General features: G+C 32.1%; 3 protein-coding genes and 1 pseudogene across 3 annotated transcripts; 2 read left to right on the plus strand and 2 right to left on the minus strand.

Moving 5' to 3' along the window:
• Positions 1-10: 10 nt before the first annotated feature.
• LOC132708560 (ATP synthase-coupling factor 6, mitochondrial) lies at positions 11-1,817 on the minus strand. The gene is made up of 3 exons (XM_060680934.1): positions 1,659-1,817; positions 1,394-1,551; positions 11-228 (listed from the first exon to the last, which is right to left on the minus strand). Exons 2-3 carry the CDS (start codon positions 1,549-1,551, stop codon positions 60-62), a joined length of 327 nt encoding a protein of 108 aa, XP_060536917.1. The 5' UTR covers positions 1,659-1,817; the 3' UTR covers positions 11-59.
• Positions 1,818-2,238: 421 nt separating this feature from the next.
• LOC132708032 (protein SEC13 homolog) lies at positions 2,239-3,604 on the minus strand. The gene is made up of 2 exons (XM_060680131.1): positions 2,846-3,604; positions 2,239-2,793 (listed from the first exon to the last, which is right to left on the minus strand). Exons 1-2 carry the CDS (start codon positions 3,464-3,466, stop codon positions 2,488-2,490), a joined length of 927 nt encoding a protein of 308 aa, XP_060536114.1. The 5' UTR covers positions 3,467-3,604; the 3' UTR covers positions 2,239-2,487.
• A 369-nt stretch (positions 3,605-3,973) lies between these two features.
• Positions 3,974-5,832, plus strand: LOC132708031 (BRCA1-associated RING domain protein 1-like). Its single transcript, XM_060680130.1, has 2 exons — positions 3,974-4,645; positions 4,730-5,832. The coding sequence occupies exons 1-2, from the start codon at positions 4,127-4,129 to the stop codon at positions 5,663-5,665; spliced, it is 1,455 nt and encodes a 484-aa protein (XP_060536113.1). The 5' UTR covers positions 3,974-4,126; the 3' UTR covers positions 5,666-5,832.
• A 967-nt stretch (positions 5,833-6,799) lies between these two features.
• On the plus strand, positions 6,800-12,782 carry LOC132699464 (uncharacterized; annotated as a pseudogene).
• The last annotated feature ends 496 nt before the right edge of the window (positions 12,783-13,278 follow it).

Here is a 13,278-nt window from a genome sequence, read left to right on the forward strand (position 1 = left end):
TGAAAGTTGGTTACTTCAAAAAGATCTTTATTAACTACACAAAAATAAACTTAAATAAATTATTTTGTTTCCATATTGACTGAATCAATGACTGGATCCTCAAACTTGAATGTGGGGAATTTGGTAAGGTCTATCCCTGGTCCACCCCCATATTGTTTGGCCACTTTCTCTAATTCTTGATTAAGTTCCTTTTGAAGCTCGGGTGTTGGATCTACTAATTTTTTTCCACTAAAATAAAACTGATGGTATTTCCTTGGGCATAATTCAAAGGAACCAAAATAATTAATTATGAGATAGATTTTTTAGTGGGGTTTCTTAAATAACATTCCTTAAAATAAGTTTCAGAAGAGATAAAAAAAATGGATGTAATTTCATTCTATTGATTGATTGCAATTAGGTGGAGCCTGATGAGTGAATATTAGTGTCAAGTCACAAATGGTAAAAGTGCTGATTGAAACAGTTGCAGAGTGGTAATAGTGTTAATAGTGTAGTGTTTGTTGCATTACTGGATTCTTCGGCAGGAGAAAAGAAAACGTTCATATAGGATAGGATTTCCCATAGTGCCCAGTTGCCAAATCTTTCCACCCTTAATTTAAGAGGTTCAAATATTTAAAAAAGCGATTCCGTTATGTCATTAGTTCTACTAACATTACATCTGCTTTTGGAATGAACAATATTAATTTCAAGCATTTAAACATTAGAAATCCTTTGTCCATTTATTAGTGTCTGCAAAATTTAGGCACCACAAGTTTAGTTCATCCAAAATAGAATCTTAGTAAGGTACCCAACTAAAAAAAAAAATTGCAAACAATGCATTTTTTCATAAAATAATAGAAATAATTAAAATTCTCAGTCTTTACTAATATTTTATTTTCTTTTCTGTTCTGCTCAATCTAAATGGACCAAGAATAGACAGTCTATATCCCTACTTCTCGTTAAATCGAAGAGTATTTGACAGTATTGCAGAGTAGCGAAAAGAAATGACAATATAACCTTGCCTAGAGTGATCCTCATATATTGGGATGAGGCAGGCGCTAGTTAATCATGTCTTCATTGACATGGCAAATGTGATTGCAAAATTTATCGAAGGAACTGCTTAGAACTTCGTTGAATTAAAACAGTATTGTGTAGGGATTTTCTCCAATATAATAATAACCATGAAGAGAGCAGTCTTTTGTATGAGATTAGATAGTTGCCCGAGCAGTATTACAAAAAGAGAATAAAGAATGAGAAAAAAAATATTGATTTTATCAAACTTCTTGTTATAACTTTGTCTGAACCAAGCCCTAAGGTTCATTAAGGCAGCAATATATAAGACATGTGGGTCTTTAAGATAACCACTGTGCTCATACGATTGCTTCAACCTTAAACAACCGACCATCTAAATACATACTCATTGCTCTTCTGCTTATACTCGCGAATCTTATCAATAAACAGTTGTTGAATTGGATCAGTAGCTTTCTGTAAGCAAGGAGCAAAAACTCCAAGGTTTCGATGGCTTACAGCCGATTTCACTGAATATTTCACACCACTCAATATGTTTGAAGACATCTGAAAAAAAAATTAATTATGTAACTAGCCGTTCCATCAATAGGTAAAGAAGATATGAAGCAATTTTTTTAAGTAATGGTAACCAATAATTTTGTGGAAAAGCTTACCTTATCTTAAGAATTCAATTACTGAAGTTTACTGAAATTTGAATATATATAAATCGACTTCACTCCACCTTTTTCACCATTTACACAAAACTTTTCAGTGAAATTTAGTTTATATGCACTGAAAACAAAATAGTCAGTCGAGATGGGAACTTGACCAATACACGATTTATAGAAGACATTAAATGTTTGGCTCGACTCCATTGTTTCCAAATTGTGCACTCTCGCTCATGTGCGCCTTTTTAAATGACTCAATGCAGAATAACAGAAACTAACCAAATACTTGCTTATTAGCAATGTTTGACCATGAACCAACATTTTACACCTTCAATTTATTTCCGCCAGACTAGCGCGAGAAGTGACGTCTCTTATCCTGTACGAAACAAATTTCATGCGTTATTTGTTTGAGAATATGTTTTAGCTCTTAATGCAATAAATTGAGAAAAAATGAACAAATAATAACATCACGAATCCCAGTGAATCCCAGGAATTAATAAAAAATTAATAGAACATGGTCATCACTTGCGAAATTATTCTTGTTTATAGCAAATACTTTTATTTTCCTCTTTTACAAAAAATGGCAAAGAATCCAAAAATTATTTTTCAATTGTACACGACGATTTGTGATTATATATTCAAAAAGTTCAGTTTAAAACATAAGATGTACAATTCAATAATAAAATATGTTTTGCATATGGTGGTAGACTTATGAAATTAAAACCAAAAATATTTTTATACAAAAAAGAGAAAAAAATAGCAGTGAAAAATTGTTTTATTGTAAAATAAATGATAGGACACCCTAAATTAAATGAACATGGTAGTTAAACTAGATTTAATTATTAATGTGACCAGGTCCTTTGGATACATCACTTATGCATTCCCAAATGCCCTCAGGGTTTTGAGACCATAAACTTATTTTATTATCTCCTCCAGAGACAGCTAAAATATTGCCATTTAATGACCAACTGACATTCCAGACTACATCATCAAATAAATGCAAAATAGTGGGACTCCAATTAACACAATCATTTGATGTCCAAATCACAACCCTACGGTCTTGCGAACAACTGGCAATTGTGTGACGACTTAGTCCAACTGAAGGCGCCCAAGCTACATCACGGACCCAATCAGAGTGTACCTAAAAATATACCTTCAACTTGAGAATAACACACTTAATATTAAGAACAAACTTCTAATTTTGATTCTTCTATCCAACGGTCACCCTCTTCTCTCCAAATTTTTACCAAATTATCACATCCTCCAGATACTATACGTTTCACCAGTGGCTGAGGTTCATTTTCATTTAAGCCAAGTAATGGAATAATGGCAGGAGCCCAACTAATAGCATTGCAACCTATAGCATGGGCATTTTGAATTTTTTTTGCCTCCCAATTATTAGTTTCTGGAATAAATGTTAAAATTGATATACAACCATCACTACTTCCGCATGCAAGAATTAAACCCAATTCTGGTGGAGCGAATTGGACAGAATTAACGCTAGAATCATGGTTCGCATATTCATAGTATTTCCCCCATTTTCGATTTTGTTCTTTCCAGATTATAACTTTTTTATCATACGAACACGAAGCCAACAGATTGCCGAATTTAGGATGACTCCAAGCAATTTGCCAAACGGGTCCTAAATGCCCTTTCAAATCGTCCAGCAGTGTAGAGGCACCATTTTTAATGTCATAAAGTTTCACGGAATTATCTGAAGAACAAGTAGCCAGACGGAGACCATAATAATCAACTTCTGCATCGTGTATCATGTCTTCATGGCCCGTATCAATAGAATTTATTAACGAAATCATTTCAAAGATTTTTTCAAATAATATAACCTTCTAGAAACGAAATAATCCAGACAAATGACGTGTCAACAAACCAAACCAGTCATAGATTAAAATATACAAAACCGTAAAGAATAGTGCTGCTAGCATATGTCGCAACCATAGAACTAACTTAATTTTGAAATCCTAATCCGAATATATTTCTTTTTTAGAATCGACGTAGACTTAAGCAAGAAGTCAAATTTAACAAGATCACAACTCCTTCCCAATCATATATCTCTCAGCTGTGCCTGCACTATGATACGTGCACTTTCAATCTGCTGTGTATAACAAAAACACATTAACGCAGAGATGAAATAAAAAAAAGGTTAATTAATCATTGAATGAAACAAATATTGACATATCTCATGTTACCCCTGAAAATTTGTGACCCTGATTCACATAAAAGGAATTAACAAGCACAGCACAGAAGTTTAGCATTCTGAGGCATTAAATGTTATTATTCTGTCGTTGAGCATGTCGGTATTTATACTATTATTTTAAAAGACGTACGTGGAAGAGAGTATACAATTGGTCAATAAAAGACTATGGTTATTCTCCACATATAACGCCATTTACGTTCTATGGGTTAAAATATATAAAATCTATGTTAACCGTTATTCTCATACTTTAAATGTATAAGAAATGGACATCCATTCAAATATTCTCACTTTACTAAATAATCTGGAAAATTCACTTATTTGCTCCTTATGTAATACCAAATGTAAAAATCCAGTGCGCATAAAAATTTGTGGTCATTACTTTTGCGAGGGTTGCCTGAATAATTATGATTCCCATAATTGTCCTAAATGCCAATTATTTTATGAAATTCTGGATATTGATTGTAATAACATAGCTAGAGAATCAAATGAATTGCTATTGGAAATACGAAATCATTTAGAAGCACAAATTGATTCTTCAAGTTTGAACAAATGTGCTGAAATTGAAACAGTTCCGGATAAGAATTCCAAAGAGTATACATTTTCTTACAAGGGCGAAAGGTATCGCATTAATTTTATTAGCTGTTTAGCAAGAAAATTAAATGCCAAAGGAGAAAGTCTTTTGCATTTAGCTTGTAAAAGAAAGAAAGTTGAAGATGTTCGACAATTGGTTGAACAGAAGGTAGACATAAATATTAAAGACTATGCAGGATGGGTACCTTTGGTAAGTGAGTTTTTCATTTGCTAATGCTAATCTATAATGAGATTGAAATCATTTGAAAAAATACTTAATAATTAAAATTTACAGCATGAAGCAGTTCAAAGTCAAAATATTGAAATAGTACAAATTCTTCTACACAGTGGATGCCTTGTAAATGTTCCTGGTGCTGATTATATAACACCTTTACATCAGGCTGTTAGCTTGGGTAATGTAGATATTATAAAATTATTGCTGAGCTATGGGGCTGACACAAATGCATTGGATTGCAATGGACTTCGTCCAACAGATTACCCTCAACAAGAAGGTATAAAAATACTTCTAAAAAATCAAATAATGATGATCAGAACAAGGATTTATGAGTTATTTTTGCCAAATAATATAGTACTATATTGCCATAGCATAGATGAAGAATATAAAAAAAAATTAAAGTCTTGCTGCAATGTGACTATTGAAGAAAAAATTGACATAAGGAAAAAACTGACCCATTTTGTTATTAAAAGAACCCATAAATTATCATTTAAAATACTTCAAGCAATGTTGCATGGATTGCAGTTTCTTGCTCAAGATTCCATCATCAATTGTAGTAATCAGGATTTTTTCGTTAATATTCCAGAATACACATTTATTTTTTCCAACAAAAGTCTAAATGAAGGAATAAGGAAGTCTATGATAAGTGCTTTGTTGAAGCTCCCAAAACTATTTGATGGAATCAATTTTTTTATTGAGGATACCAAGTGGCCCATAGAAATATATAATTTGAAAGTAGATAAAGGTTCCTTATTGAAACTTATTAATTGCGGAGGCGGTAATCTTCTACATAGACCACCTGCTCTTAGGACTTGTGGGAACACAGTTCTCCATCCTTATTTCGCAAGTCCTGATTCAGGAACCTATAGGTGCTGTAACTATATCATATACAAAGAAGGCCACGACCCAGAATTAATGTATAATATGAGAGAATTACAGCATAAATCTTCAAAATGGCTTATTGATTGTATTGTAAATTTCACAATCTTAGATTAAGTTTGTGACATGATAATTATATACATATGAATTGATTTAATTTTTTTTTTGTGAAACCCACCAGAAAATCCTCAATGATTCATTTATGTGAAGATTCAATATGTGTTTTTCATTAAATGTTTGACTTTGTATGTTTTTTTTATTTATTCAGTTTAATTTTTAGAAGTTTCAACACCCTATTTCTTTTTTTATTTTAAAATTGTTTTAAGTATGATATTTTGATTTTTATTAAGCTTTTAGGTTAACTAATATGTCCTTAGATAATTGTAATTATATAGTATCCTAGAATGTGCTACACTTAAAAATAAATTGTTACTACGTAGGTGCAATTAAATACAAGTAATATAAGGCAATTCTATATTTTAAATAAAACTTTACAAAACTAAAGAAAATTTCTAAAAATTGGGATACCTTCTGAGGAGAAGATTTAGTTGTTTTGCAGACATTTTCTTCTCACCAGCTATAAGAATGCCTTTGGATTCTTTGTCTTTTCTTGCGGTTTTTTCTTCCAAGTGTTTATAATAGCATTTTTGGAATGAATCAATTTCTTTGGTACAGGGGCTCTGCTCAAATTCGCTGTTTTTGAGACAGGCAAACATAACAGACATTTCATAGATACAACACACCTCTGAACTTTTACTTCCTTTACCGGATACTTCGGGCTTAAGTTTAAATGGCAAAATAGCATTAAAAGGGACTGGTTCTTTTGCAGGTGCTCGTGCTGCTAACATTAACGTAAAAAGTTTCATTTTAACTACCGTAACTCACTGTACTCAAAGTTATGTGCTAGGGTAGAATTGAGGTTATAATCATAGAGTAGAAAAATTATTCTAAAATGCTTCACTTCGTATCCGGTTGCTATTATGGAGCAAAAAAGTAATAGTACTAAATATTTGAAAGCGTGTAAGTTTAAGTCATATCCTTACATGTATTATATGCATGTTGACAAGGTAATGCCATTCGAATCATTCATAACACTATGGTCCCGTGTGAAAAGCCCTTGTAAAGACTCTAAGGCCGGTATGCATGGTCAATCGCGATTGGTTCGGCCATTTAAATTAAATCACGAACAATCCCCTAACGATTCGATCACATTGTTCGCTCTCGCTGTCACCCCAACCGGCCTGAAGTGATATGGCGACCGATTACAAGACGACCAATCTACCGACCGTACCAAAACAAATCGAATTCGCCTTGCGAAATACGGTTTATTTGAAGATTGAACTGCATAACAGACAGACCAGAACGGAAACGGAATGGGTGAATTGTTATAATTATTGTATGGTATTGAGTTGCGATATCGATCGGTAGATTTGCTCATGTGTTGAATTGAATAATGAATGAAATATCTATTTCCGCGCAGGTATTTAAAGAAATTAATGTATTACTCGTACAACCCAATACGAAGCACCTATTATCATAAAATCATGATGTAATAAAAAGCAGAACACAGCTTAAAATTATACTAACTAAAACAGAACATATAGACATAACAATAATTCAAATTCAAATGACTCTCAATAGGTCGTTCGGACTGTTCAGATTCAATGACTATTGCCGCTTATGCTTTACAACTCGCAGTTGGCAACAAAAAAGTAATAATTGAAATGGACGATTGCTTGAAAAGATTGATTCGGTTCTCGTGAATTGAACAATTGACAACACAAGTTGCCGTACGCTGTACGAAATTACAATGCCGACTTGACACGCGCATTTCGGTATTTCTTGGCGTCGCGCCGGAGATTTGTTGGATGTGGGTAAGATCAAAAAGTATAAGATAGAGGGGATGCTCGCTTATACTGTTACGAATGCCATCCAATATTTGTGTTCAAGTACTAAAGCACTGTCATGGCGGTTTAAAGTAATGCGTTACACTGAAAATACTACAGTAGCTTGTAACGGATAGCAGATTACATTTATATTTTAATTAAAAAAAATTAAAACTATTTCGACATAATTTTTTTTTTTTCACATTTTACCTTCACAATCACTAGAGGCGTTGAAACTCGTGTACGGTTTTTAACATTGCCACTAATGGGAGCCTTACTCTCTATTTTATACTCTTTGGGTAAGATCGTAAGTAAGATCATCTCCATCGTTCCCCCAATTTTGAATGATTGATCAGAGCTTTTAATCGGAAGTAATTTTTGATAAAAAATGGATCGCGATCTTGATATGATTTATAATGCTAATAGAGATATTTTGGATTTGGAATTAATAAGCATACCACGTCGGTAAGTCTTGTGTTAGTAGCTATAAATGAATGAATTATAAAGGACTTGATATTTTTAGTTATATTAGAGACATGGAAAAATATTGTGACGTTGAATTCAAGGACCGATTTCGCTTCTCTAAACCGAGCAGGTTTTAAATCAGGAACATAAGACCAATAGGGGTCTGTCTAACTTTTCCAACAGTAATAGGTTTACTAGTAACTTTGCGTTTTACGCCACTGGAAGTTGCCAGGTTTGTATATTAGTATGAATTAGGTTGTCACGTTGCGATATTTAAATAGTTATTTGTCGAAGTAAATATAAAATAATACATATACGAATTATTTTTAGATTGTTTGTGGAGATCTAAGAGGAGTCCACAATGCCACTGTAAGCCATGTAATAACGAAATTTACTAGAAGAATTTCAGGTCACAGTCGGCAATATATAAAATTCCCAGACAATTTGCAACCAGTTCAAACAAGTTTCCAAATCTCACCGGGTGCGTTGATGGTACCCATATACCTATAATTAACCCGGGAGGGCCAGGAAATTTTCTGTTAATGTACAGGTAGTTGCTGGGCCTAGTTTAGAAATTTACGATATCGTTGAGAGATATCCAGGAAGCTTCATGATAGCTACATTTTTAACAGAAGCTTCGTTAAGAACAAATTTGAAAGATGGCAGCTACCTCGATATTTGCTAGGTGATGCTTTGCATCCCTTGCAAGATGCACAAACCCAAGGAGAACAAAGGTACAACAAATTTCACATAAAAACCAGAAATGTTGTAGTAGGCTTGTTTGGAGTTTTAAAGCGAATGTTTTCTTGTTTGCAAAGAGGGCTCTCAAATAAAATTTCTACAAGTTGCTATATTATAGTTGCTAGGTTCCAGTGAAATAATGGAAGCAGAAGAAGAAATTGTTAACGATGTACCGGTAATCTCATTTCAAGCTGGAAACGTTAACCATATAGGTCAATCAATGAGGGCTACCCTGGTATGCAATAATTTTGACTATTCATAAAGAATTTAATGGTTTCGCTAAATATTTAATTATAACTGTTTCAAAAAAAAAGTTAATATATATGTTATATATAAAAAGTTAATATTTAGTTATACAATTTATATGAAAGTTATGCTATTCTTGAACTTTCTTAATAAATGGGTTTTAGTTTTAGATTTTTTTTCAATTCTTTTTACAATACATTCAAAAATACATCACATGGCAGTGTCTGCTAGATATGCATTTAGCATAAATAAAGTTTTAAGTTGTTAGGACGACCAATAATTAAAACACAAACGGCACCATTGGATTATAAAATTTCCAGCCACCCATGAACAAGAAGGTTGATTAATAGAGATCCTTTTTATTTATTGCTTTCGAATAAGTTACATAAACATTTCCATGAATCGCGACTTAAATGAAAAAAAAAACATCGAAACGAAATCAAATCACTGATTGATACAAATACAAACAAATAATAATATTAGAATATTTATTAATATGAATAATTAATTAATAATAATGACAACACATTTTTAAATTTTCATTTTGCAACTGTTTTAATTTGTGTAGTTCCATCTGTTTTTGTCAATTTTTTATTTATTCCAGCCTTGCTTTTGTTAGCTCTAAAATATGTATATTTTTTCTTCCCTTTGGGCTATTTTTTTTTATTCCTTGTGCAGGAACTGGAGATAGTTTTATATCAGAAATAATAGATCTACAAGGTTTTTTCTTGCTCTATAACAACTGGAACTGGCGTCGGGGTATTTTCACTCGAGGATGAAGCTGATGCTGTTCCAAATGGTTGTACAATTAAAAAGATTTTAGATTGGAATATCTGATGTAATAAAAATGGCTCCTAAAAATAGAACTCAATCATCTAAAAAGTTATATGAGGACTTTTTTCCATAAAATATATTTCTCTAAAAAATGTAAGTAATAAAAAAAAAAATCATTATTTAATCCCATGCCCTTTTCAGTTGTGTCGTTCTCTGCAGAAATGTAAATGTAAAAATTGTTTATTAATTAGTTTCGGGCACCTAACTGAGGGGTAACATTTTATAGGGGCTGCACAAAATTTTGTCCATCGGCGTTTTCCAAAACTTTTTCACTTTTTTTATAAAAAAAATATTAATTATATTATTTTATATATATATATATATATATATATATATATATATATATATATATATATATATATATATATATATATATATATATATATATATATATATATATATATACATACCGTTGTAGGTTTTGTTGCATTAAAATCGGCAGTAATTTTTTCCCACGCTTTCCGTTTTTTCTCAATATGAAGAGCATCCGTTTTTTATCTACTACTATAGGAGAATTCCCAATGATTTGAATAAATGCTTCCTTCTCTGGGATTGAATATTTCATTGCCATTTTTGAATTGTACACTTTTGAAATCTGTCACGAATACAGTTATGCAACTTTTTTTTTCGGTCCCCTCTATTAAATCCGAAACCGAAATAAAAATCTGAAAACTTATGTCGATCTTTCCTTCAGGGAACATAGTATTTTTGTTTATTTTGACTAAAAAATAATGCGTTCTTAGAGTAAGAAGTGTCGAGACGTCCTTAAATGGTCAATGATTTTAGTGCACGTGTCATCAACAAAAAGCCTTTATTTTTGAACTCAACATTATCCATAGTATATTATGTAAGAAGTGCGGTAAACGTGTTACATACTATACTTTTTCTACGACCGTTAGTTTTTGGGTACATTTTCCCAAAACAACACGAATACTTTCACTGACATGAGCGTCACATCCAATTGCTCGCAAACCCGTAAAATCCCGGAAATGTCCAAAGTGGCTAGGATCTGTGTTATACGAAACTGACGTGGTAAAGTGATTCTTCCCGCACAGTAGATCGGTGTGTAATTAGGTATTTTACAGACGGGAGTAGAAAAAAGAAATGAAGTAACTAGAGCCGATATAGAAATAAAATGAATGACTAAACGGATACAAAGTTACAGCGAACCAAAACAGTCCCACTTTTAATAAGCACATATGTTCATGTTTAGTAAAACTTGGTTAAATTTGAAACTTCTAAACAGCTATGCTCCACTTACACCCAAAAATATTACGATTAAATTTTATAAGACTATCGGTTTTTCTTGGGTCGAACTAGCCGCAGAAGTTTTATAAAAAGTATTACAGTAACCTGTGGAAGTTTCTTTGAAAAATATTACGATTTAACGAAACTTATGTTAGTCCAAAAGTTGATATTAACCGAGATACAGAGTGTGAATGTAGCAATTTCGTTTTTGATTTTTTAAAATAATTCCTGAAACAATCTGACTTTTTGCACAAAATTTGGCATATCGGGATTTTTCGGCATGAGAAATCCATTTTCGTGAATAATTTTGTACCTGCAAGTTTTTCAAAGTAGACTTTGACTAAAACAATTACGATAAAGGCACTTAATTTTGATGAATTTTTCAACCAAGTTTTCAAAAAAATTTGGTTGGTTTTCCTAGAACGCCATGACAACTTGTTTTCCAATTGCGGGACATGATATGTTTATATTCACAAAATAATTATAGTGGACTCAACCTCATAAGCGTTATTTCAAGATGTTTCCAGATTTTATTTTGTTTTATAACAATATTTATAACAGACTTGGCGAAACAGACGTGCCGCCCCAAGAGGAATTCTGGGGGCCTACCAAAAATGATTACACTACAGCTGGAAGAGTAAATTTTAGTTCAAGTTGCTGAAAATCCGGAAATAAGCACAAGACGAATGGCAATGGGAATCGGAGTGAGCAGTTCTACAGTTTGTAGTATTTCACAAAGAAAAGGTTTGTCCATATCACTTTACTCCTTTGTAAAATCTTTTAGAGAGTGATCCTCTAGCCAGATTGGAATTCGCTAGTTTTTGTTGGGCCGGGCAAAACACCGAGTCAATGTTTTCCAATAAAATAATGTTTACAGATGAAGCAACATTTTCACGCACAGGGAGGCGTTTATAAGTTTAGAAATAAGCATGCGCGGGATCTAGAAAATCTCCATTTGCCAACTGAACGTCATTTCCATCAGGAATTTAAAATTAAAGTTCAAAATAATTGATAATGGTTCTTGTCCTACAAACTTCCTGAGACAAACTATTTTTAAAAAGGTTTCTGTTTTTAAAGACGAACAGTATGTATGAAGATTGCAGCTAAAGTAAAAAATTTGTTTTTCTTATATTTTCCCCTACATTATACCCCGAAAGTTTAACTGCAATATAGTTTGCAGGGCTCTGTTTCTTTCTAGGTCTTTGCAATTTCCATATATAACGAATCACTGGCAACACAAACTTTATTAGACTAGTAGAAATAACTAAACTTTTTATTTAATTTTTTAATTATATCCTAAAATTATTTTTCATTACCTGGATATAGAACTATTGCCGTTTGATTAAATGCAAGGTTCTAATTATTAAACCATTCTTTTAATAAGGTTAGTGCAATATTAATTAAGAATTCATTAAAAATATTTATATTTATATCCACATCTTCGTTTTATTTCATTTACTATCAACCAGGCACATTTGTTTCTGTTATATCTATCTGCATAATTCTGTTTTTTTATATTTTTTAGAAGGCTACCATAATCCTTTTTTGGTCTGTATATCTGGTATTTACAGTTTGGATATGAAGTCACTGGCGTATGTAGTACGATACTCGAAATCAATTATGGCACAGGATTGAAAATGAAACTAAATCATTTCAAAACGAGGAATTATTATTTAAAATCAGGTAGTCTTTAAGCAGACGTGTTTCTAAATGCATCACAGTGAATGGAAATCATTTTGAACATTTATTGCCCAATAGAAATCTTTTTTTATGAATAGTTTTTGTATTTTACTTTAGTTTTTTTAATTAAATTTATTTTCATTGACATCGATTTTTTTGTTTCTTGTTGTAAAAATCTCCAAATAAATAATATTAAAAACGCTGTTAAGGTTTGTACCATCATATTAGTTATATGCATTATCTGGGTTATTTTAAAATCGATTGCATAAAAAAATGAAATTTTACAAATTACTTAATGGTGTACTTAAAATTTCAAACCGAAATTTCTCCATAATGGTGACTCGGGCCGAAAGTGATATCTCTAATAAAAATCTGCATACACTAAGGCGCAAAAAGTTAGGAAGTATGAAATGCACGCAAAGTACCAGATGTAGCACCCTCTAGAAGTTGCCTCAAAATTATTCCCGAAAATGGATTCCTCATGTCAAAAAACCCCGATTTGCCAAATTTTATGCAAAAAGCTCCATTATTTCAGGAATTATCCAAAAAAATAAAATTTTGGCCCAAGGTAAGTTTCGTTAAACCGTAATATTTTTACCTAAACAATCCCGTATTTTGCCAGGGGCACCC

This window comes from Cylas formicarius, unplaced genomic scaffold, assembly GCF_029955315.1.
Source record: "Cylas formicarius isolate icCylForm1 unplaced genomic scaffold, icCylForm1.1 PGA_scaffold_10__41_contigs__length_53128322, whole genome shotgun sequence".
Lineage (NCBI taxonomy): Eukaryota > Metazoa > Arthropoda > Insecta > Coleoptera > Brentidae > Cylas > Cylas formicarius.